The 21,310-nt window shown below is 47.5% G+C and overlaps 1 protein-coding gene across 1 annotated transcript in view; it reads left to right on the top strand.

Moving 5' to 3' along the window:
• Positions 1-2,667: 2,667 nt before the first annotated feature.
• The window catches only part of LOC139268015 (interferon-induced protein 44-like), a 40,299-nt gene continuing 21,656 nt past the window's right edge, over positions 2,668-21,310 (top strand). Inside the window, exons 1-4 of the mRNA XM_070885983.1 lie at positions 2,668-3,136; positions 9,450-9,983; positions 10,079-10,109; positions 19,270-19,465. Coding sequence (XP_070742084.1) covers positions 9,458-9,983; positions 10,079-10,109; positions 19,270-19,465 — 753 coding nt within the window. The 5' untranslated portion in view covers positions 2,668-3,136; positions 9,450-9,457. The remainder of the gene's footprint in view (positions 3,137-9,449; positions 9,984-10,078; positions 10,110-19,269; positions 19,466-21,310) is intronic.

The following is a 21,310-nucleotide window of genomic DNA, read 5'->3' as shown; positions in this document are numbered from 1 at the left end:
TGGCCACCACTGAGGGGGCAGCGGAGCAAACCGCTCAGATGGTCATGGCTGTCGATGCCTTTGACAGCACAGGCTCCACCATCACAGCCCGACAGATCAAAATCCTATCCCTGATTAAGAAATGTGTCCTGACTGGGGATTGGGCGCCCGCACACGGAGCATGCCCTGAGGAGGTCAGACCGTTACACAGACGGATGGATGAGCTCTCCATCCAAGCCGACTGCCTACTATGGGGCAGCAGGGTAGTCATGCCCTAGAAGGGCAGGGAGGCATCCATCAGGGAACTCCACAGCGAGCACCCAGGCATTGTGCTGATGAAGGCCATTGCCCGGTCACACGTTTGGTGGCCTGGAATTGATTCGGACCTGGAACACTGTGTTCGCAGGTGCACAACGTGTGCCCAGCTGGGTAATGCCCCCAGGGAGGCCCCGTTCAGCCCGTGGCCCTGGCCCATCAGGCCATGGTCATGCAAACATGTTGACTACATGGGCCCGTTCATGGGAAAGATGTTCCTTATTTTGGTAGATGCGTACTCGAAATGGATTGAGTGTATCATCCTGAATTCATGCACGTCATCCAGCACCGTGGAAAGCCTACGTGCGATCTTTGCAACCCATGGCTTGCCGGACATCCTGGTTAGTGATAATGGCCCATGTTTCACAAGCTACAAATTCCGGGAGTTTATGTTGGGCAATGGCATCAACCACGTCAGGACTGCACCGTTCAAGCCGCTTCCAATGGCCAGACGGAACGTGCGGTCCAAATCATTAAGCAAGGTATGCTCAGGATTCAAGGACCCTCCCTACAATGCCACCTATTGTGCCTCCTACTGGCCTACAGATCCCGATCGCACTCGCTCATGGGGGTCCCGCCTGTAAAGTCCTGTCCCTGCAGTGCAGACTCACACGAGGCACATGCTGAAGTCAAGGTCATTCAGGACCTGCACCTTTATTACACAGCTCTCGAATGCCACACTTGCCTGCGACCTGTCTTTATATACCTGTGTGGGACAGGTATGCAGTGTCTCCTGCAAGTGCACCCCTGGTGGTAAGGTATGCTTCTGGTTACAGGTCATATTTAGTACAGTCATGTATAGCATGGTAAGATACAGTTATGTACAGTAGTGTGAGATACATGACACCACCTGCAGAGCTACTAATGAAACAGACACTCAAAACTTGGTTGTCCCTCATTCACCCAGTCCTGACCAACATAGTTGAGGGCAAGCGCAAGTCACAAAATGAGTGCCATGATCGTAATTCGAGGGGGAGATGTATAGAAATAAAAGATCCTGTATTCGTCCTCAATCACGCCATGGGGCCCAAATGGCTTGCGGGTACTGTAATTGAAAAGAGGGGAATAGGGTCATCGTGGTAAAACTCAACAATAGTCAGATATGCCGTAAGCATCTGGACCAAGTAAAAAAAAGGTTCAGCATCGACCTGAAGAAGACCATGAGATGGAGCTCACACCACCGCCAGTGAACGAGCAACAAGAGAAATCAGAAGAATGCACAGTCCCTGCGGTCAGGCCGGAATCACCACAGGTGACAGACACTCACGTCAGTGTCCAACAACCAGAGCCCCAACTGCGGCACTCCACGAGGGAGCGTAGACCACCTGAAAGACTAAACCTATGATCCTATGAAGACTTTGGGAGGGAAGGTGATGTCATGTATGTAACCACAATGTAACACCACTGTATTACTGTATACACTCAACCTAGATGCACACCTTGACCACAAGGGCCGAACTTGTGGGAGACACTCCTTACCTGATCACTCAGCTTTATAAAGGGAGGTCCCACGCAGAGTCATCACTTTTGTAGTCCTGTGAATCAAGAGTTAAGGTCACAAAGTGACCTTGTCCCCAGAATGTGCCTCGTGTGGTTTCATACTGTAGAGTAAGGACTTTACACTAACGTTGGTGCCTCTGTCCTCCCAGGGAATTTGCAGGATCTTGCGGAGACATCGTTGGTGGTATTTCTCCAGTGACTTGAGGTGCCTACTGTACATGGTCCATGTCTCTGAGCCATACAGGAGGGCGTATTACTACAGCCCTGTAGACCATGAGCTTGGTGGCAGATTTGAGGGCCTGGTCTTCGAACACTCTTTTCCTCAGGCGGCCAAAGGATGGTGTGTGACTTGGAAGTGGCGGTGTTCCCATGCGCCTGTTGCCCTTGTCCTTCTAGGTGGTAGCGGTCGTGAGTTTGGGAAGTACTGTTGATGCTACCTCCGCTATCAAACCAACACCTCAATTTGGTCACCTCTTAATCTCCTGTACTTGAAGGAATACAAGCCTGGTCTATGCAGCCTGTGCTGATAATTTAATCTTTAGGTGGATGTAAAAGATTTCATGGTATTTTTCAAAGATTAGTGGGGAGCCCTGGAATGCTGACCTACATTCCTTCCTCAACCAACACCAGCAAAAAGCAGATTAACTGGCCATTGGTTACAATGCTGATTGCAGGCGATTGGTGCTGAACTTGCCCAATAATAAATCACTGAGCAAGGTCACCAACACTCCGGGATTGCCCTGGAATCTTCAGGAATTAAAGATTAATCTCCAGGGTACTGCTGTGAGCGAATCTCGGAGAATAATCAGAGGGGCATTAAATAAATGTGTTTTTAAAATTTTCTTTGCAGACTTGTTTAACAAATACTGAATAAAAGGCTGGATCGGTAGCTCTCTGGGCTGAGTTAGATTTACCATCCACGGAGCTTTGACTTAAATATAACTAATGAATACTCAACCTCAGAAACACCATTTTATACCGAATACTTTTTAACCACGGACTTTTAACCGATTAACTTTTTTTGAAATCCAAGTCCCGGCAGACTGAGATTAAAAGGATCAGTTTCACTTTCATTTCCACTGAAACCGGAACCGAGGGTTTTGAAAACACAACCTGCTGACGATTCCTGCTCCGGCTTTCTCCACACCCTGCAAAGTCTGGCGGTTTTGATCAGTGTTGGAGATCTTTCTTGGGTCGTGGATCTTCGATCGCAGGGTGCTCGGGGGAGACCACGTTAGGTGTATTCCTGTTGTGGAGAGCAGCTTGTGACCCAGTGTGTTTAGTCATTGCAGCAACTCGCAGAGTGAATCTTGTAAAAGTATCTCGGAAGGCAGTTTAAGGGGTGAGTGAGTATTCTGAGATCATTGCTGTGAGAAGAGACTGGATGAAGTCAGGTTATGGTAGAGTTTTGTTATGTAAGGATAGCCAGGGATGTAGAGCAAAGGCAGGTAAACGGAGTTGAGGTACTGATCAGCCTTGATCGAATAGAAGGGTGTAAGAGGCAATTGCGGTTGAATGGCCTCCTCCTGTTCCTGTGTTCCCTGCAGAGGTTACCAGGTGATCTGATTGTACTGTGCAAAGTACTGAAATGATTGGAAAAGGTAGATACGTAATAAGGTTGATTTTTCTCTCTGTTGCACCCGACAAATGGGGTGTTGAGGTGTTAATTTGGGCAGAAATCGGTCTTGCCTATTTTCCCAGTCCACTTTAGCCAACTCTGTCTTCATACCTTTGTAATTGCCTTTCTTTAAGTTCAGGACAGTAGTTTGAGACCCAAGTTTCTCACTCTCAAACTGAATTTGAAATTCTAGCACGTTACGATCACTCTTCCCTAGAGGATCCTTTACCGAGAGATCATTAATGAATCTTATTTTATTACACATTACCAGATCTAAAATAGCCTGCACCCTGGTTGGTTCCACAACATATTCAACGTACCATTCTGAATACACTCTATGAACTCGTCCTCAAGGCTACCTTCGCTAATTTTGATTTGTCCATTCTATATGAAGATTAAAATTGCCCATGTTTATTGCTGTACCTGTTACATCTGTAATGCACTTATGAATGACTCCATGAGGCAATGTGTTGTACTCAAACTGTAGTGACCTTGGTTCTTTATTTGTAACTCCAGAGTGAGCCACAAGCATGGTGGGCAGCCTTTTATATTGGGCCCTGCACACCTATGCAAGTGACCCTCAGGTCTCCCACCGCAGTGCCCTCTGGTGGACAGCCTCTGCCACAGAGGCAGGAAACCCCGGTCTCCACCAGTTGCACCCTCTAGTGGTGCCAGCATAGTATATACACAGTGTAAACATTATTGCTAGTACATCAGGTAACACGTCTTCATCTTATGCAACTTTACAGTGACTACACAGAGAGTATATATATAGTCTGCTTATATAACATCACTCTCACCCAAGTCCTTTGTGACAATTACCTTGGCTGTGCTTTGGCATGGCTCTCTCCCTGTTAACCCCCAAGTCCTTTTGCCAGAATGTTGGGTAGTGGTGACCAGTTTGGATGGTTCGATGATGCAGTGGAGGTTCCAGTGGGTTCTGGGTGTGATCCATGTGTGTGTCCATGGCTATAAACATCCATTTATACCCCTGCCCCCCCAGCAACAGTGAGATCATGCAGCTGGCCCATTGCATTAACATACAGGATCAGACACAGTGCAATTACAAAGAAAGGAAGTTACAGTTTGTATCGTGACATCTTGGTTAAGTGACTTACATTCGTTATGTTTTGCGGTCGTGCACCAGGATTGGGTAGATTGCATTCATGGTTCAGTCATGGACAGTACTGAGGTAGCAGTACAGGTATGCGAGGACGCTAGTTCCAGAGCAACCGGACGGGGTCCTAGTCGTCTGATGGCGGCGCTGCGCCCCCTGCTAGCGGGGTGGGCTTGGTTTGCTCACCTAGCCAAGACTCGGGCCTTTTGCCGTTGCCTAGTGGTGGGCAGAGCCACAGATGTGTGTGGCCTCCCTGTCCTCCTTTGAGGGCTGCAGAATCTTCTGCCTGCTCTCTAATGGTGTTGGGAACCTGGCTGTTCCAGGTCCTGTTTGGGGAACTCGTTGGTTCTGACCTTTCGCTCCAGGACACGGCCGAGGTAGCGACTGGGTCTGGGGGCTGCACCTTCTCCACCCGGCTGATGGGCAACAGCAGCTGACTGCGGGTATTGGCGCCGTTTTTGTTGCCAGGTCCATGGCGAATAGTGCCATCGGGTACCTGCAGCGTGGGATAAACCTGGGGCAGGGCAACAGGATCAGCGCCTTCACCCTCCCGAATTCGCTCGCTTGCTACTTTTGGGGACACTATTCCTGACATCTCGCAACAACATTTTGTTCACAATCTTAATCGGTTCGTTACATTGATTGCCATGCATACAATGTCTCTAAGTTCAGTTGGTTGCAGGTCTCCTTTAAGAGAACCTTGCTGGCTTTACCCCAATCGAATCCTTTGTTGGACACCAGGTATTGGTCCCTCAGCGTTGCACCTTGTGATATGGCCGTGGCCATCTTTTTTTCAGCCACGCTGCACCCCGCTGCAGCAGGGACGCCATCTTGCCTCTGTCCTCGAGGTCGACTGCCTTGATTCTTCTCTCCTGCTATTCTGCCACAAAAGCTGGAAGAGTGCCTGTGAATTCGATCTTCCTCCCCAGGAGTCCTGCCACTGGAGCCGGGAGGGTACTTTTAGGTCTTTCCGGTCAGATCATTGCAACGCAGTCGTGATGGATGGTATGTGCCTCAGGTGCTGCGCTGGTCTGTTCTCTGGTGCCTGGCCCAAGCGAAGGTGAGGTTTTGCTCTGCGTCTGAGCAAGGGGGACATCGATTGCTGGAGTGAAGAGGTCTTCCCATTTCCACTGGATCTTCCCCATCCCCCTTCTTCCAAGTAGCATTGGACCATCACCTGCAACAAACTACAGAGGTAACTTGTGCACCACGTCATTATGGATTACACTTACATCCGCACTACCCAGGACTGGGATCAGCTCCTTGGTGTAAGTGCGCAACTTTTCCTGTACTGGAACCAGCTCGGGTCGTTTCTCGTTCCACAGCCTCTCAAAAGGCATCCTGGCTCATCACTGACTGGCTCGCTCCCGTGTCCACTTTCATGAAGACTCAAACGCCATTTATCTCGACTTCCATCTTCACTGGAGGACAATCGGTGGTGCAGGTATACACTCCATACACTTCTTCTTGGGGCTGAGCTGCCTCTCTGGCCAAATCATCATACTCCCCACTGGATTCAAAGTCATCTACCGACTCCTCTGTTCGACGGTGAGTCGTATTTCTTTTACACATACGCTGGAGGTGGCCCTTTTGTGTTACAGGCTTTGCATACGTACTCAGCAAACCGACACTGGTGAGCCCTCTGGTTTCCTCCGCAATGCCAGCATGGTGCTACTCGATTAGCACCCCTTGGCGGACTTTTGAGTTCTGGAACCCTGAGGTCTGTGCTCTCTGCCCAAGGCAGAGCCATGTTCTACAGTCTTACCTGTGAAAGGCATCATTCTGTGTACAGTACTTGCTGGGTTTGAGTCCACAGGATGAATGATTTGCTTGGTGCTGCAGGTCGAGGTCATGAATGCCTGACTGATGCTGATGGCCTTCTGCAGGTTGACTGTGGTGACGGCAGATAATAGCTTGTGAAAGAGGCCCTCGCGGCCAATTCCCATAACGAAGATGTCTCGCAATGCTTCGTTGAGGTACATGCCAAAATCACACAGTGCCGCAAGTCTCCTGAGATCGACAACATATTTTGTAATCTGGCCCTCAGGTCAGCGGTGAGTGTAGAATCTGGCTGGCCGTGAAGATGCTCTGTTTTGGTTTTAGTTGGTCGCGAATTAGTTCAGTCAGCTCATCGTATCTCTTATCCTTGGCCTTCAAGGGTGCCAGCAACTCCTTGACGAGGCGGTAGACCTCGGGCCCACAACTGGTCAGCAGTATAGCCTTGCGCTTCTCCACCAATGTGTCCGTCTCCCCTGCCAGGTCGTTTTCCACGAAATATTGCTCGAGCCTTTCCGTGAAGGCATCCCAAACATCACCCTCTGCATAGTCGTTTTGTGTGCCAAAGGTAGCCATAATCGCGTGAAAGTCCGTATTCTCATCGCCAGTTGTTAGGTCTGTAATGCACTTATGAATGACTCCACGAGGCAATGTGTTGTACTCAAACTGTAGTGACCTTGGTCCTTTATTCGTAACTCCAGAGTGAGGCACAAGCATGGTGAGCAGCCTTTTATACTGGGCCCTGCATACCTATGCAGGTGACCCTCAGGTCTCCCACCACAGTGCCCTCTGGTGGACAGCCTCTGCCACAGGGGCAGGAAACCCCGGTCTCCACCAGTTGCACCCTCTAGTGGTGCCAGCATAGTATATACACAGTGTAAACCTTATTGCTAGTACATCAGGTAACAAGTCTCCATCTTATGCAACTATACAGAGAGTATATCTATAGTCTGCATATATAAAGTACCTTTCTGACAAGCCTCCATTATTTCTTGATTTATACTCTGTCCTACAGTGTAGCTACTGTTAGGACGCCTATAGACTACTTCCACCAGTGACTTCTTTCCCTTATTATTTCTTATCTCTCCCCAAACTGATTCTACATCTTGATTTTCTGAGCCAATATCATTTCTCACTACTGCATTGATCTCATCCTTTCGTAACAGAGCTCCCCCACCTTCTTTTCCTTTCTGCCCATCCTTCCGAAATGTCCTTCAGGAATACCCCTGAATATTCAGTTCCCTTGGTCACCTTGAAACCATGTATTGGCTATCAGATCATACCCATTTATTTCTAGTTGTGCGATCAACTCATCTATCTTGTTACGAATGCTGTGTGCCTTCAGATAAAGAGCTTTTAATTTTGTCTTTTTACCATTTTTCCCTACTCTGACTCTACTTTCTGGTGCACTCGTATGTTTCTACGCTCTGTCCCTTCCTGTCACACTCTGGTTATTATCATTATGCCTATCGCTACCCTGCACTATTGCCTTCTCCTTTCTCTTTGAATTTTTAAATTTCCCCTCACCTGAATCCTTAACAGGAACACTGCTCTCTACCGCAGCAATGAAATAATGAAAACATAATCTGTTTTAGCGATGTTGGTTGAGGGATAAATATTGACTGGACAGCGCTGTGAACTCCCCTGCTCTTCTTCGAATAATGCCACTTGAGACCTCGTTTCATCCCAAGTCCGGCACCTCCGACAGTGCAGCACTTCCTTTTGGCTGAGGGTTGATGCCACCTTACCTTTAAATGAAGCCTCCGAATGCCAGCATTCGGCACTGTGTCCCCAACCTGCAAGGATCATCAGTAGGTCGGGGCCTTCAAAGGAGCGCACCATTTCAAGGTGCAGCGTGTGCTGGAGAGCGACGGCTGTGAAGAGGGCGACTGGATTGGACATCACCAAGGTCCAGTTTGCTGATTGGAGCGTGGGCAGGGGCAGCAGGAGCGGCGAGGTTGGGGCGCAGGAGCGGTGAGTGATCGTGGAGCAGTGTGATCGGGGCCCAGGAGAGGCGCGAGTTCGAGGCCCAGAAGAGGCGAGGGCCCAGGGGCAGCACGGGCCAGCCCACACTGCGATATGTGTGCGCACTAGGTCTGTGCAGCAGAGCAGGTCTCCAGTCGTCTTGGTTAATCCTTGCTACTGGACCAAGACCTAGCTCTGTCAAGCCCGTGTGGTGGCTGATGTGCAACGGCCACCACATGTTAAAAAAAATCCACGCACAGGCATCTTCCATCCTTCAGCCTGTAGTTCGGGACCTGGAATATTAGGTCCTTCATTGAAACACCTGCGAACTCGCCCCTTTTTGGCGTGGAAGCAGGTCATCCTCGAAACGAGGGACCGCCAACGATGACTTCCTCAGTACTGTACTGGAGTGCCAGCCTGGATTATCTGCTGAAGTATATGGAGTGGGACTTAAACCCTCAACCTTCTGACTTAGAGGCAAGAATGCTACATAGGAACATGAATAGGCCATTCAGCCCCTCGAGCCTGTTCCGTCGTTCATTTAGATCATGGCTGATCTGTATTTTAACTCCATCCAGCTGCCTTGGCTCCATACTTCTTAATATCTCAGATTTAACATTATTAATTAAAATCGCCTCTATTGATATTTGTGGGAGAGAGTTGCACACTTCTACCACCCTTTGTGTGAGGAAGTGTTTCCTAACTTCTCTCCTTAATACCACTGACACCATTATGAATCATTTCATCTTAGCAGGGGAGTTATCTCTGGTATCCTGGCCAATATTTATTCCTCAATCAACATAACAAAAACAAACAGATTATCTGGTCATTATCACATTGCTGTTTGTGGGAGCTTGCTGTGCGCAAATTGGCTGCCATGTTGCCCACATTACAACAGTGACTACACTCCAAAAGTATTCCATTGTCTGTAAAGTGCTTTGGAATGTCCGGTGGTCGTGAAAAGCGCTATATAAATTCAAGTCTTTCTTTCTTCATCCTAATCACTTGGACATTAAGCATGGGCTGGGCGGAGCATGGAAAGGAAGATCTGGTGGGAAGGATCACAAGTCTCTCACAGAACCCGTCGGATTTTCCTCCCACTGAGTATTATATTTTTCCGGGCAGCTAAAATCAATCCATTGTATTGATTAAAATCTATTTTAATCAAATGTTTTCTAGGTTTCGGCATGTCTGAGATAAGGTCTCGTCTCACAACAGAAGATCAAAAACAACTGTCCCAACTTCTCGGAAAAGTAAACTTGCATTTACTTTACAAAGCGAGTGTCCACGGTTTCTCTGTTCCAGATTTCCATGCCAAATGTGATGTACAAGGACCAACGTTAACTGTCGGGTACAACAAGCAAGGTTACACTTTTGGAGGTTACACAAGTCAAGATTTTGATAGATCTGATAGTAAAACAGATAACAAAGCTTTTCTATTTCGGTTGCAAAATTGGACAGAGCAGCCATTAAAGGTTGCTGTGAATCCCGATGCTGTGGCTGTTCTTAATAGTCGGAATACCGGTCCCAATTTTGGAGATAGTCTTGTGTTTCTGAATAATGAGCAAATAATCAGTGGCCAAAGATTCAACGCCCAAAGAATCAAAGCCCAAAGAATCAGAGCTGAACCTGGCCAGTCCTACAGTTTCAATAAAAGTGACCTGTGTGGCAGCGATCTGGATCTTGTAGAATGCGAAGTTTACCGTGTGGAAGGTAAGGACCGTTACATTTTGCCAGCAATGACTTTGAAATGAGTGCAATTACGCAACTGATACTAAATATGATTTATATTTACACGTGTTTTCCAGAGATAAAAGCTCCCTGGAGAAATCTAACAAGGTGAGTTTCTTAATAGGCATTCCTGCTTAATTAATGGGTGCAAAAGACATTTAAAAATGTGAGATTAAAAAAAATGAAATCCTTTTCTGAACCTGATGCTTTAGGTACCCGGGACAACATGTCTCACACTGAACCATCTACCCATGTACTAGGCCGAGTCCTTGCTGTCTCTAAGATAAGACAAGAGCTAATTTTTTTTTTATTTGTTCACAGTGGGCGTTGCTGGCAAGGCCAGCATTTATTGCCCATCCCTAATTGCCCTCGAGAAGGTGGTGGTGAGTTGACTTTGTGAACTGCTGCAATCTGTGGCTTCTTTGTAGCGGTTTTTGAGACAACTGAATGGCTTGCTAGGTTATTTCAGAGGGCAGTTAAGAGTCAACCGCATTGCAGTGGGTCTGGAGTCAAATATAGGCCAGATCGGCAGATTTCCTTCCCTAAAGGGTATAAGTGAAGAAGATGGACCTGAAATTCATCAACATACCGCCCGCTTACCGTCCAAAAATTCAAGTTTGGTCAAAAAACACGTGCATACCGTCGACATACCGGTCGGTGGAATATTCATCATTGACATACCGCCGAGCGGTATGGACACCGTCCACTGTGCTGGACTGCCCACATACCGCCCAAAAAGTCCAATTTTCATGACATACCGCCGACATATCACCGGAGCTGCATACCGTCCTGGAAAACATAGAAACATAGAAAATAGGTGCAGGAGTAGGCCATTCGGCCCTTCTAGCCTGCACCGCCATTCAATGAGTTCATGGCTGAACATTCAACTTCAGTACCCCATTCCTGCTTTCTCGCCATACCCCTTGATCCCCCTAGTAGTAAGGACCTCATCTAACTCCTTTTTGAATATATTTAGTGAATTGGCCTCAACAACTTTCTGTGGTAGAGAATTCCACAGGTTCACCACTCTCTGGGTGATGAAGTTCCTCCGCATCTCGGTCCTAAATGGCTTACCCCTTATCCTTAGACTGTGACCTCTGGTTCTGGACTTCCCCAACATTGGGAACATTCTTCCTGCATCTAACCTGTCTAACCCCGTCAGAATTTTAAATGTTTCTATGAGGTCCCCTCTCATTCTTCTGAACTCCAGTGAATACAAGCCCAGTTGATCCAGTCTTTCTTGATAGGTCAGTCCCGCCATCCCGGGAATCAGTCTGGTGAACCTTCGCTGCACTCCCTCAATAGCAAGAATGTCCTTCCTCAGGTTAGGAGACCAAAACTGTACACAATACTCCAGGTGTGGCCTCACCAATGCCCTGTACAACTGTAGCAACACCTCCCTGCCCCTGTACTCAAATCCCCTTGCTATGAAGGCCAACATGCCATTTGCTTTCTTAACCGCCTGCTGCACCTGCATGCCAACCTTCAATGACTGATGTACCATGACACCCAGGTCTCTTTGCACCTCCCCTTTTCCTAATCTGTCACCATTCAGATAATAGTCTGTCTCTCTGTTTTTACCACCAAAGTGGATAACCTCACATTTATCCACATTATACTTCATCTGCCATGCATTTGCCCACTCACCTAACCTATCCAAGTCGCTCTGCAGCCTCACAGCATCCTCCTCGCAGCTCACACTGCCACCCAACTTAGTGTCATCCGCAAATTTGGAGATACTACATTTAATCCCCTCATCTAAATCATTAATGTACAGTGTAAACAGCTGGGGCCCCAGCACAGAACCTTGCGGTACCCCACTAATCACTGCCTGCCATTCTGAAAAGTACCCATTTACTCCTACTCTTTGCTTCCTGTCTGACAACCAGTTCTCAATCCATGTCAGTACACTACCCCCAATCCCATGTGCTCTAACTTTGCACATCAATCTCTTGTGTGGGACCTTGTCGAACGCCTTCTGAAAGTCCAAATATACCACATCAACTGGTTCTCCCTTATCCACTCTACTGGAAACATCCTCAAAAAATTCCAGAAGATTTATCAAGCATGATTTCCCTTTCACAAATCCATGCTGACTTGGACCTATCATGTCACCTCTTTCCAAATGCACTGCTATGACATCCTTAATAATGGATTCCATCATTTTACCCACTACCGATGTCAGGCTGACCGGTCTATAATTCCCTGTTTTCTCTCTCCCTCCTTTTTTAAAAAGTGGGGTTACATTGGCTACCCTCTACTCCATAGGAACTGATCCAGAGTCAATGCAATGTTGGAAAATGACTGTCAACGCATCCACTATTTCCAAGGCCACCTCCTTAAGTACTCTGGGGTGCAGTCCATCAGGCCCTGGGGATTTATCGGCCTTCAATCCCATCAAATCCCATCAAAGGTGGCTTTACTCGATCTTAAGTGGGCGGGAATGGGCGGTATTGCTCAGAGCCGCCATTTTGAAATCAGGAACAGTCAGCTAAAGCAGCACCTCTATTTCTGAGGTGAACAGTGACTTTACAGTGCGATTTACAGTGGGAAAGGTGTTTTTTTTTGGTACTGAGTATATTATTAAGACAGAAGGCTTTTCAGTTTTCTTTTTTTCATTGAAAAATCTTCTGGAGATTTAAAACGAATAAGGCCTGTTCTATCTCAGCCTGTATTGCTGACTACCTGTCTAATGCAGGATCCAGATGGGAGAAGGTTTATTGAGCAGAATTATCAGGGTAATGGAGGAAGTCGCAGACTGATGAGGAGGGGGAGGCCTTACCCCCAAAGGATTTTCAGGGAGAAGCGCTCATACTTGGACCTGACAGATCGACAGTGCGTTCAAAGGCTGTGCTTCCGAAAAGAGGTGATCAATGAGATTTGCCAGCTCTTTAAGGCAGACCTGCAGCCCAGTACCACCAACATTACTGCACTCTCTGTCGCGATGAAAGTGACTGAGGCACTTTCCTTTTATGCATGTGGTTCTTTTCAGGCATCAGCTGGGGACATATGCTGTATTTCTCAGTACGCTACTCATTGCTGCATTTGACAGGTAACCGAAGCACTGTATGCACGCCGGATGGAATTTGTAAACTTCCCAATGACCAGGGAGGCACAGAGTGGGAGGGCTTTGGGATTTGCACGCATTGCTGGCTTCCCCAAGGTGCAGGGTGCTGTTGACTGTACCCATATTGCTCTGCGAGCACCATTACAGGAGGCGGAGGTGTGCCGAAACCGTAAGGGGTTCCACTCCCTCAACGTGCAGCTCGTCTGCGACCGTACACAGCGCATAATGGCAGTGAATGCCTACTTTCCAGGGAGCATCCATGATGCGCACATCTTGCGTGAGAGCAGTATGTGTGACCTGTTGAAGTCTGAGCCACAAGGTAAATGCTGGATGCTGGGGGACAAAAGGTACGGCCTCGCCACCTGGCTCTTGAACCCTCAGGCAGAACCCGAGCAACGATATAATAGCCGTATAGCCACACGTAATATTATTGAAAAGACAATTAGAGTGCTGAAGCAGTGCCTTCGATGCTTGGACCACTCGGGTGGCAGGCTGCAATACCACCCAGATCAGGCTGCTCAGTTCACAGTGGTGTGCTGCATGTTGCATAAGTTAGCAGGTGGGCAGAGGAAACGTTTCAAGGACACCCTCAAAGCCTCCTTGATAAAGTGTTAACATCCCCACTGGCACCTGGGATTCCTTGGCCCAAGACCGCTCTAAGTGGAGGAAGAGCATCCGGGAGGGCGCTGAGCACCTCGAGTCTCGTCGCCGAGAGCACGCAGAAATCAAGCGCAGGCAGCGGAAGGAGCGTGCGGCAAACCAGTCCCACCCACCCTTTCCTTCAACGACTGTCTGTCCCACCTGTGACAGAGACTGTAATCCCTGGTATTGGACTGTTCAGTCACCTGAGAACTCACTTTTAGAGTGGAAGCAAGTCTTCCTCGATTTCGAGGCACTGCCGATGATGATGATGATGAATTTAGCAATCATGCGGGGACAGGAATTGCCACACGGGACTGCGGGACCACCTGAGGAGAGAATGCAGGAGACGGAGGGGGAAGAAGAGGAAAATGAGAGGGAGGAGTACGAGGAGAAGCTAACAGATAAACCCACCACCGCTGCCCCCAACACCACAGAGTAATGTACGCGGACATGTGCCACTGCAAAATTGTTACGTCAGCAGCTCATAAATGAACGCTTTGCTTGAATGTGGAGAGCTGCGTTTTGGGACCTTGATGACTGTTACCTCACAAGTTTGACACTGTACAAGAATGCTTAAATTCAATTCAAACGTTTATGTAAAAATCTAAAAAATATACAACAATTTTTAAAACTTTGTAAAACGTATAACCATGGGCCAGACTTTCGGCTTCATGGTCGGCGATTTTCTCGGCGTTGCAAGCTGTTTTTTTGCCCGGCGACAGTTTGCTTGCAAGTTTTTTTCCTTGGTATCGCCCACATCAGAAGTCGCCCGCCGGGACCAAACCGCCCACTGGCAACGCCGGGAATAACTGCCAGGGCGTAAGTTTGGCTCATGCGCTGGCGTCCAGATCGCCGAGAGACCCGCCCTGTAAAAGCAGCTTTTCCAGGCGGTAAGGGGGGACCCTGCAAAGAAAGGTAAGTGAAAGGCTATTTAATTATTTATTTAAAATGTTACCACGCCGATTAGGCTTAAAGCTGTCTTGGGGAATGCTTTGTATTGTGTTTTTTCTTTACAATAATTTTTTCTTTAGGCTTTCCTTCCTCCCTAGGCCCAACCGCAGCCTCGGCCTAAATTTTTGTACTTACCATCCATTCCGGTAACGACCGCCCGTTTGGCTAACTTTCCACTTACCCGCCGAGAGACCGCCGAGAATGAGTGTGCATCGCCAACGTTTTTCACCGGGCGATCAGTTCCACACACCTTTACCCTCAAACTGGAAATTCTCGCCCATTCTTTTCGCCGAGCATTAGCAGTTCTTCTCAGCGGGCAATCGGGCGTTGAGAGGCTTTGTGGAAAGTCTGGCCTCATAACTTTGAACTGTAACAACATTAATAACAGCTTTAACAAAACTTTAACAACTCGAAATAAACTTTTCAAAATCAAACTTCAATGATTTTAAATGAACAATGAACACTTGACTCCGAAAAACATCCTTTACTGTCCTTGACCTCGACTGCATGCTCCACTGCCCCCTTTCTTACTCCTGCCCTTTCCTTTCCCACTGCCCCTGAGCCTGGACCTCCCCGTGGTGGTACCAAGCCGGCGTGTAGCACCACACCCCGAATGCTGATGCTGTTGTTGGGGGGGTCAGACATTGCAGGCGCAATAAATGGGGCCTCAGGAGAAGCTCGTGATGTAGAAGGCACGGCTTCAGGGCTGGAAGCTGTTGACAGTTAGGCACCTTCAGGTGCTGTCGACCCGACTACTGTAGCACGGGGGGGGGGGGGGCTTCGCGTCATGTACCCGATCCCATCGATTGCCGCATGGCATTGACGGAGTCGGCGGTTCGCTCCATCGCGGTGATCAGACGCGACATATCCTCCGACTGCCGCTCTGATAGAGCCACGATGTTTGCGGCTATCGTAGTCATGGCCTTGAGCAGCTCTTGACCTGTATCGACGCTGGCCTGTGACAGGCGCACCATGTCCTGGTACACGCCTATCTGTCGTGCAGCAACCGATCTTTTCTGCACCGACCTCTGTCGCTGCGGCAAAGGCGCTGCAACACTGGGGGTGCCTTGCTGCGCACCGCTTGGTCCCGCAGAGTCAGAGGAGCCATGGGGGAATCCCCTGAATTCAGACTTGGTGGTGGAGGATGCTCCATATGGCCCAGATCCTTCTCCATCTCCACCCACTCCTCCTCCTCCACTGTCTCCAGGATCAGCGGCTCTTCCTCTACCTCTTCATCATCTCTGGCGGTGGTGAAGTCGGGAGAGGGTTGGGTGACGCCAGGGGTGGAGGCAGTGGGTCTGTCGTCTGGTCTCTCTGCGGAGGTCTGGTCTGAATCCTCCGAGTCTGGAAGTACAAAACAACATTTAAAAATGCTTGGCACCAGTGGAGGGGCCAGGGTTACATGAGTACATAGTCCAGTGACGTAGCGCAGTCTTACTTAAATGTCCACCACTGCTGCATCACTGCATTACATATCGCAGACAGACAACACATATATACATATGCATCGCATTACATGCCCCCAACATTGCAGTGCAATAAATTTACATTACATTACATGAGGCCAACATTACAGTTACATTACATGACATTACAGGACCACAACACAGACCGGGGATTGTATTGAACTGACCATCCTGTGTGAGTGGGTCAGCTCCAATGCCGGTGGTAGCACGGTTGCTATCCCTGACCAGGGACAGGGCACGGATCTCCATCTTCGTCAATGGTTCTTGGATTGGGGGTCCTCCCCCCGTATGCCGCTGATCTGCCGCTATTGCAGATGTCTTCTGCAGAAAGTGAAATAAACGAAAATTAAAAGTAAAAATCGTCAATCCATTTAATATTGCAGACTCACAGATTCACACACACACACACACACACATCAAAACACTGCGTTGATCCTCTTGTCATTGCCTGAAAGGACAAATACATCGCTATAGCCTTGGGATAAATAGCATCATCGTGTGACACTGAACCTACATTTACATGGTATATGGCACATTGGGGGGTGCATAAATAAAATCATTACTTACTCTTGCTACCCTCACCAGGTCCTTCCACCACTTACAACACCTTTCCCCAGTGAGTACCATGGTACTTGTGGAGGACACAGCCTCTCCGATCTTATCCCATATTCTGATGTACTCCTTTTGAGGGGGGGGGGGGGCTTTCCACGACCACCCTTTGTTAAGTCGGGGTATCTCTCCGTTATATTCTCCAGCAGGGCAGGTAGCTCCGTCTCATCAAAGGTGGGCGACCTCAACCTCCCGTTCGTCTCGATGTTCCTGCGCTTTGACTTCTTTTTGAGCATTTCCATTATATTTATATTATAATTTTTGATTTATAAAATAAGTATTATTATTGTTAATTGCATAATTATTATTTGTTATTATATTTTACCTCTGGAATCTGTGATTAAACCAACAGACCCTCAAACACCTTGCTGCTCCTTCTCACTCTCTCTCTCCCTCGACTTCAACTCTCTGCGTATGCGCAGGTGACCCCTGACCCGCGAAAAAGCTTCTCTGGAAAAAAAAAAGCAAACAAATCTATAATTCGCGCATGCGCAGTGCGGTGCCACAGCGTCCATCGACAAGAAAATCGACCTGGATCGATTACAATGTTGCATACCGCCCGCTGCACACCGCTCGCATACCGCTGAAAAAAAAATTCACCAAAATTGCGCTCTTTGGTCTCGGCGGTATGTCGGCAGTTTGAAGCGACGCACTGCTGGCATACCGCCGAGAAATGGGCGGACCTTATGTCCTGACCAATTTCGGGCCCGATAGGTTTTTTCAACAATCCTGTAGTTTTCATGGTCACTAGATACTGGATTTTTAATCCAGATTTATTTAATTAATTAACTTTAAATTCCCCAGCTGCAATGGTGGGATTTAAACTCATGTCTCTATTATTCCACCAGGCCTCTGGTTACGGTAACATAACCACTATGCCACAATTGACGATCTGTCAGGCCTGGAGAGTCCCTTACAGAACTATTGTCTGATCTTCCATCTTTATTCAGTGCCTCTGAGCTGAAATTATTTTGTAATAGAATAATAAACTTTAAAAAAGCCTAATCATTCATACTTTTGTTTCTGCTTCCATACTTGAGCACCGGACAAATTTCGATGTAGCTGTGATAAATATAAGACATTTAGGTTGAATTTTGAAATGTTCCTTTTATTTTTGCAACTTTTCTCCCTTCCTCTTGTGAAGGTACAATTCCACAATGCCAGTGGTCCTCTGCCACCTTGCTCAAGTGTCCACCCTTTATCTGTGAAACCAGACAGTAGGCCCAACTTTCCCCTCCCCCGCCTGACCACAAGAGATGTGAAGCACACTGGGAGTGCATTTCACCAAGAAGTACCTCTTATATTTCCAGGTTCAAGTGATTTATGTAGCGTGGGTGTAATTTGGAAGCACGTAGTATCTCTGGTTGAGCGTACACTCAATCTTGAGAGGACTGCAGCAGCTTAAAGCTGCAATGTCTTTTATTGACTAACTGCATTTCTTTCTCTGGAAGCCGCTCGAAAAACAGTCCAGGAAATCATAGAATGGTTACAGCACGGAAGGAGGCCATTCGGCCCATCGAGCCCGTGCCGGCTCTCTGCAAGAGCACTTAGTTAGTCCCACTCCCTCCGCCTATTAGCGAGTTCCACTTCTCCGCCCTTTCCCCGTAGCCCTGCAAATGTTTTTCTTCAGGTACTTATTTGAAAGCCATGATTGAGTCTGCCTCCACCACCCTCTCAGGCAGTGCATTCCAGATCCTAACCACTCGCTGTGTAAACATTTTTTTCCTCATGTCGACTTTATTTATTTTGCCAATCACCTTAAATCTGTGACTTCTGATTCTCGATCCTTCTGTTAATGGGAACAATTTCTCTCGATCCCTGTCTAGACCCCTCATGATTTTGAACACCTCTATCAAATCTCTCAATCTTCTCTGCTCTAAGGAGAACAATCCCAACTTCTCCAGTCTATCCACGTAATGACGTCCCACATCCCTGAAATCATTCTCGTAAATATTTTTTGCACCTGCTCCAAGGCCTTCACATCCTTCCTAAAGTGTGGTGCCCAAAATTGGACAAAATACTCCAGTTGAGGCCGAACCAGTGTTTTATAAAGGTTCATCTTTAATGACTCATCTTTTCATGGTGAGGATGGGAGGAGCAGGAGAAGAACTCTGGGCTCTGCTGGCCTATCCGAGGAGCCCCTCTGTCCCCACCCCACCCCCCCAGGATCACCTTCTTCTGGCCCATCTGTCTTCCTACTCAGTATGGGAGCTGGCTGATTTCCTACCCTCCCAGAACCAGTGAGCTATAGTGGGGTGTCCACTTAGCTCCTGAGGCTCAATGATGAAATGTAAGTGAGGACCAGGCATCAAAATGGCTCGGACCTCACGCAGCAAGAAACAGGCGAGCTGTGGGCTCAGTCCACCCACTGCCATCTGATCTCTGCCGTACTTAAAATTAGCCCCGTAGTATAATGCTCCTATTATTATCAACCAGTGTATCATCCAACTCACTGTGAGCAGCACTAAGGGAGATCTGTTAATTGGACTATGAAAATTCTGATCTTCATAAATATAAATGTTCTTGTTCTCAGGACAAAAAAAGAACTGATTGACTTCATCAAGAGCTATAAGCCATATGTAAGCTCTGTGTCTAAGGCACGGGTTTTACTCATTGGACCAGTTGGAGGAGGAAAGTCTAGCTTCATCAACTCTACAAATTCGGTTTTCCGTGGCCATGTCACCAGTCGAGCTTTGGTTGGAAGTGGAGCAACAAATGCCCCAAAAAAGGTAAGCCTACAAGTGCAGTCAGAAGGGCTTTGTCTTGTGAATATTTTCCCTTCCCATCTCTCATGATGCTATAGTTCCTTGTGGAGATATGGTTCTATGGGCACATGCATTCTCTGATACACTGTTCATTATGTGTCAGCGTTGACAGTGTGTGTTGGGAGGCTGGGTCCAACAATGCCCGCACACAACATCCATTTCCAGGGGGGGTTGCTGGATGGTGGTCAAGAGTGGGAATCCTGGAGTTTTGCCCTCCCCAGCAAATGGACATTGTGGCCCCATTATAGTTCCACTATTGCACAGACTGATGATCAAATCTGACCGTTCCTGGACTGTATGGCTCAGATGCTTGTAAGATGAACTCACTTGAGCCACAGAGGGAGTTCAGGTTGTTTTATAGAATGAGCATTGCTGTGACCACACTTAGAATATTTTTTGCACTTCTCAGTCATCACAATACCAAAGGATATTGCAGCTATTGAGAGGATGCAGAAGGGAGGAACTATGTAGGAACATTGGAACAGGAGTAGCCCATTCAGCCCCTCGAGGCTGTTCCAACATTTAATGATCTGTATCATAAATACATCCACATGCTTTGGCTCCATATAATTTATACCCTTGTTCAGCTAAAATCTTTCGATCTTAGATTCAAAATGATTAATTGAGCTAGCATCTACTTCTTTTTGTGGGAGAATGTTCCATAGTTCTTTGCCAGAAGATGGGTTTCCTAACTTCTCTCTTGAATGATTGAGGGGATGGAGGAATTGGATTATGAACAGTGATTATATAAGTAGCGCATGTTCTCACTGGAAAAGAGAAGGTTGAGAGCTGATATGATTGCTGTTTTTAGGTTTAGAACATGATGAACTATTTCACCTTGTCGAGAACAGCAGAACCACAGGACACGGCCTGAGCTCAAAGAATTATAGAATGGTTACAGCACAGAAGAAGGCCATTCAGCTCATTGAGGCCGTGTCGACTCTCAGCTAGTCCAACTCCCCTGCCCTTCCCCGTAGCCCTGCAATTTTTTTCCTTCAGATACTTATCCAACTCCCTTTTGAAAGATAAAATGCTTGAAGGTGATACATTCAAAACGAGTCTGTGGAAACAATATTTCAGTGACCCAGTGGTCCGTCTATGGAACAAGCTCCCCAGGGAGAGGGTGGAAGTAGTTCAAATCAAAATGAGATAGATTTCTTTAAGAAAATATCACTGTGCGATATAGTATATGAATAACATGAGACCTGACCTGTGGTAAGTGTAGCGTGCTTGGGAGGAATGGGTGAATTTGAACCCCTGGGGCTAAAATCTCCACTTTTTTTGCATGCTTAACGCCCACTTACCGCCCATTTTACCGCTGAAATGACGTATAATGCCCAGATGTCGCCCATTTTGGCGCAAAATGTAAACTGACGGGCATTTTTAGGCAACTTATCGCCTGTTACTTTCCCCATGTGATTAATGCCGAGAAAAAATATTACCGGGGAATCATCAGAATGGGCGGAATCAACGCCCATAATATCGCCCAGCGTTACTTTCTGCATGGAATTAACAGCGAGATTCAATAATACCACCCGCCCACTTTTTTTTGTCGTAAAGAGCACATCTGGTGAAACTAATGCCCAGGAGATAGCCCACCATCACTTTCACCACCTCGCGCACATATCGGCCATAATATCGCTCGCCCAAAAAAACGCCCACAAAAATTGGAACGGTTCTGAATGAACGCCAGTGGTGTGGCTGGTATTTTTAACATGGCACTCTTACGTGAGGAGCTGATAGTTGAATGATTTGCCTGAAAGAGCATTGATGTGAGTGACAACACTGACACACTGCTGTGTGTGTGCA

Source organism: Pristiophorus japonicus, chromosome 8, assembly GCF_044704955.1.
Source record: "Pristiophorus japonicus isolate sPriJap1 chromosome 8, sPriJap1.hap1, whole genome shotgun sequence".
NCBI lineage: Eukaryota > Metazoa > Chordata > Chondrichthyes > Pristiophoridae > Pristiophorus > Pristiophorus japonicus.
Note: the sequence above shows the minus strand (reverse complement) of the source record. Positions and strands in the feature narration are given on the sequence as shown.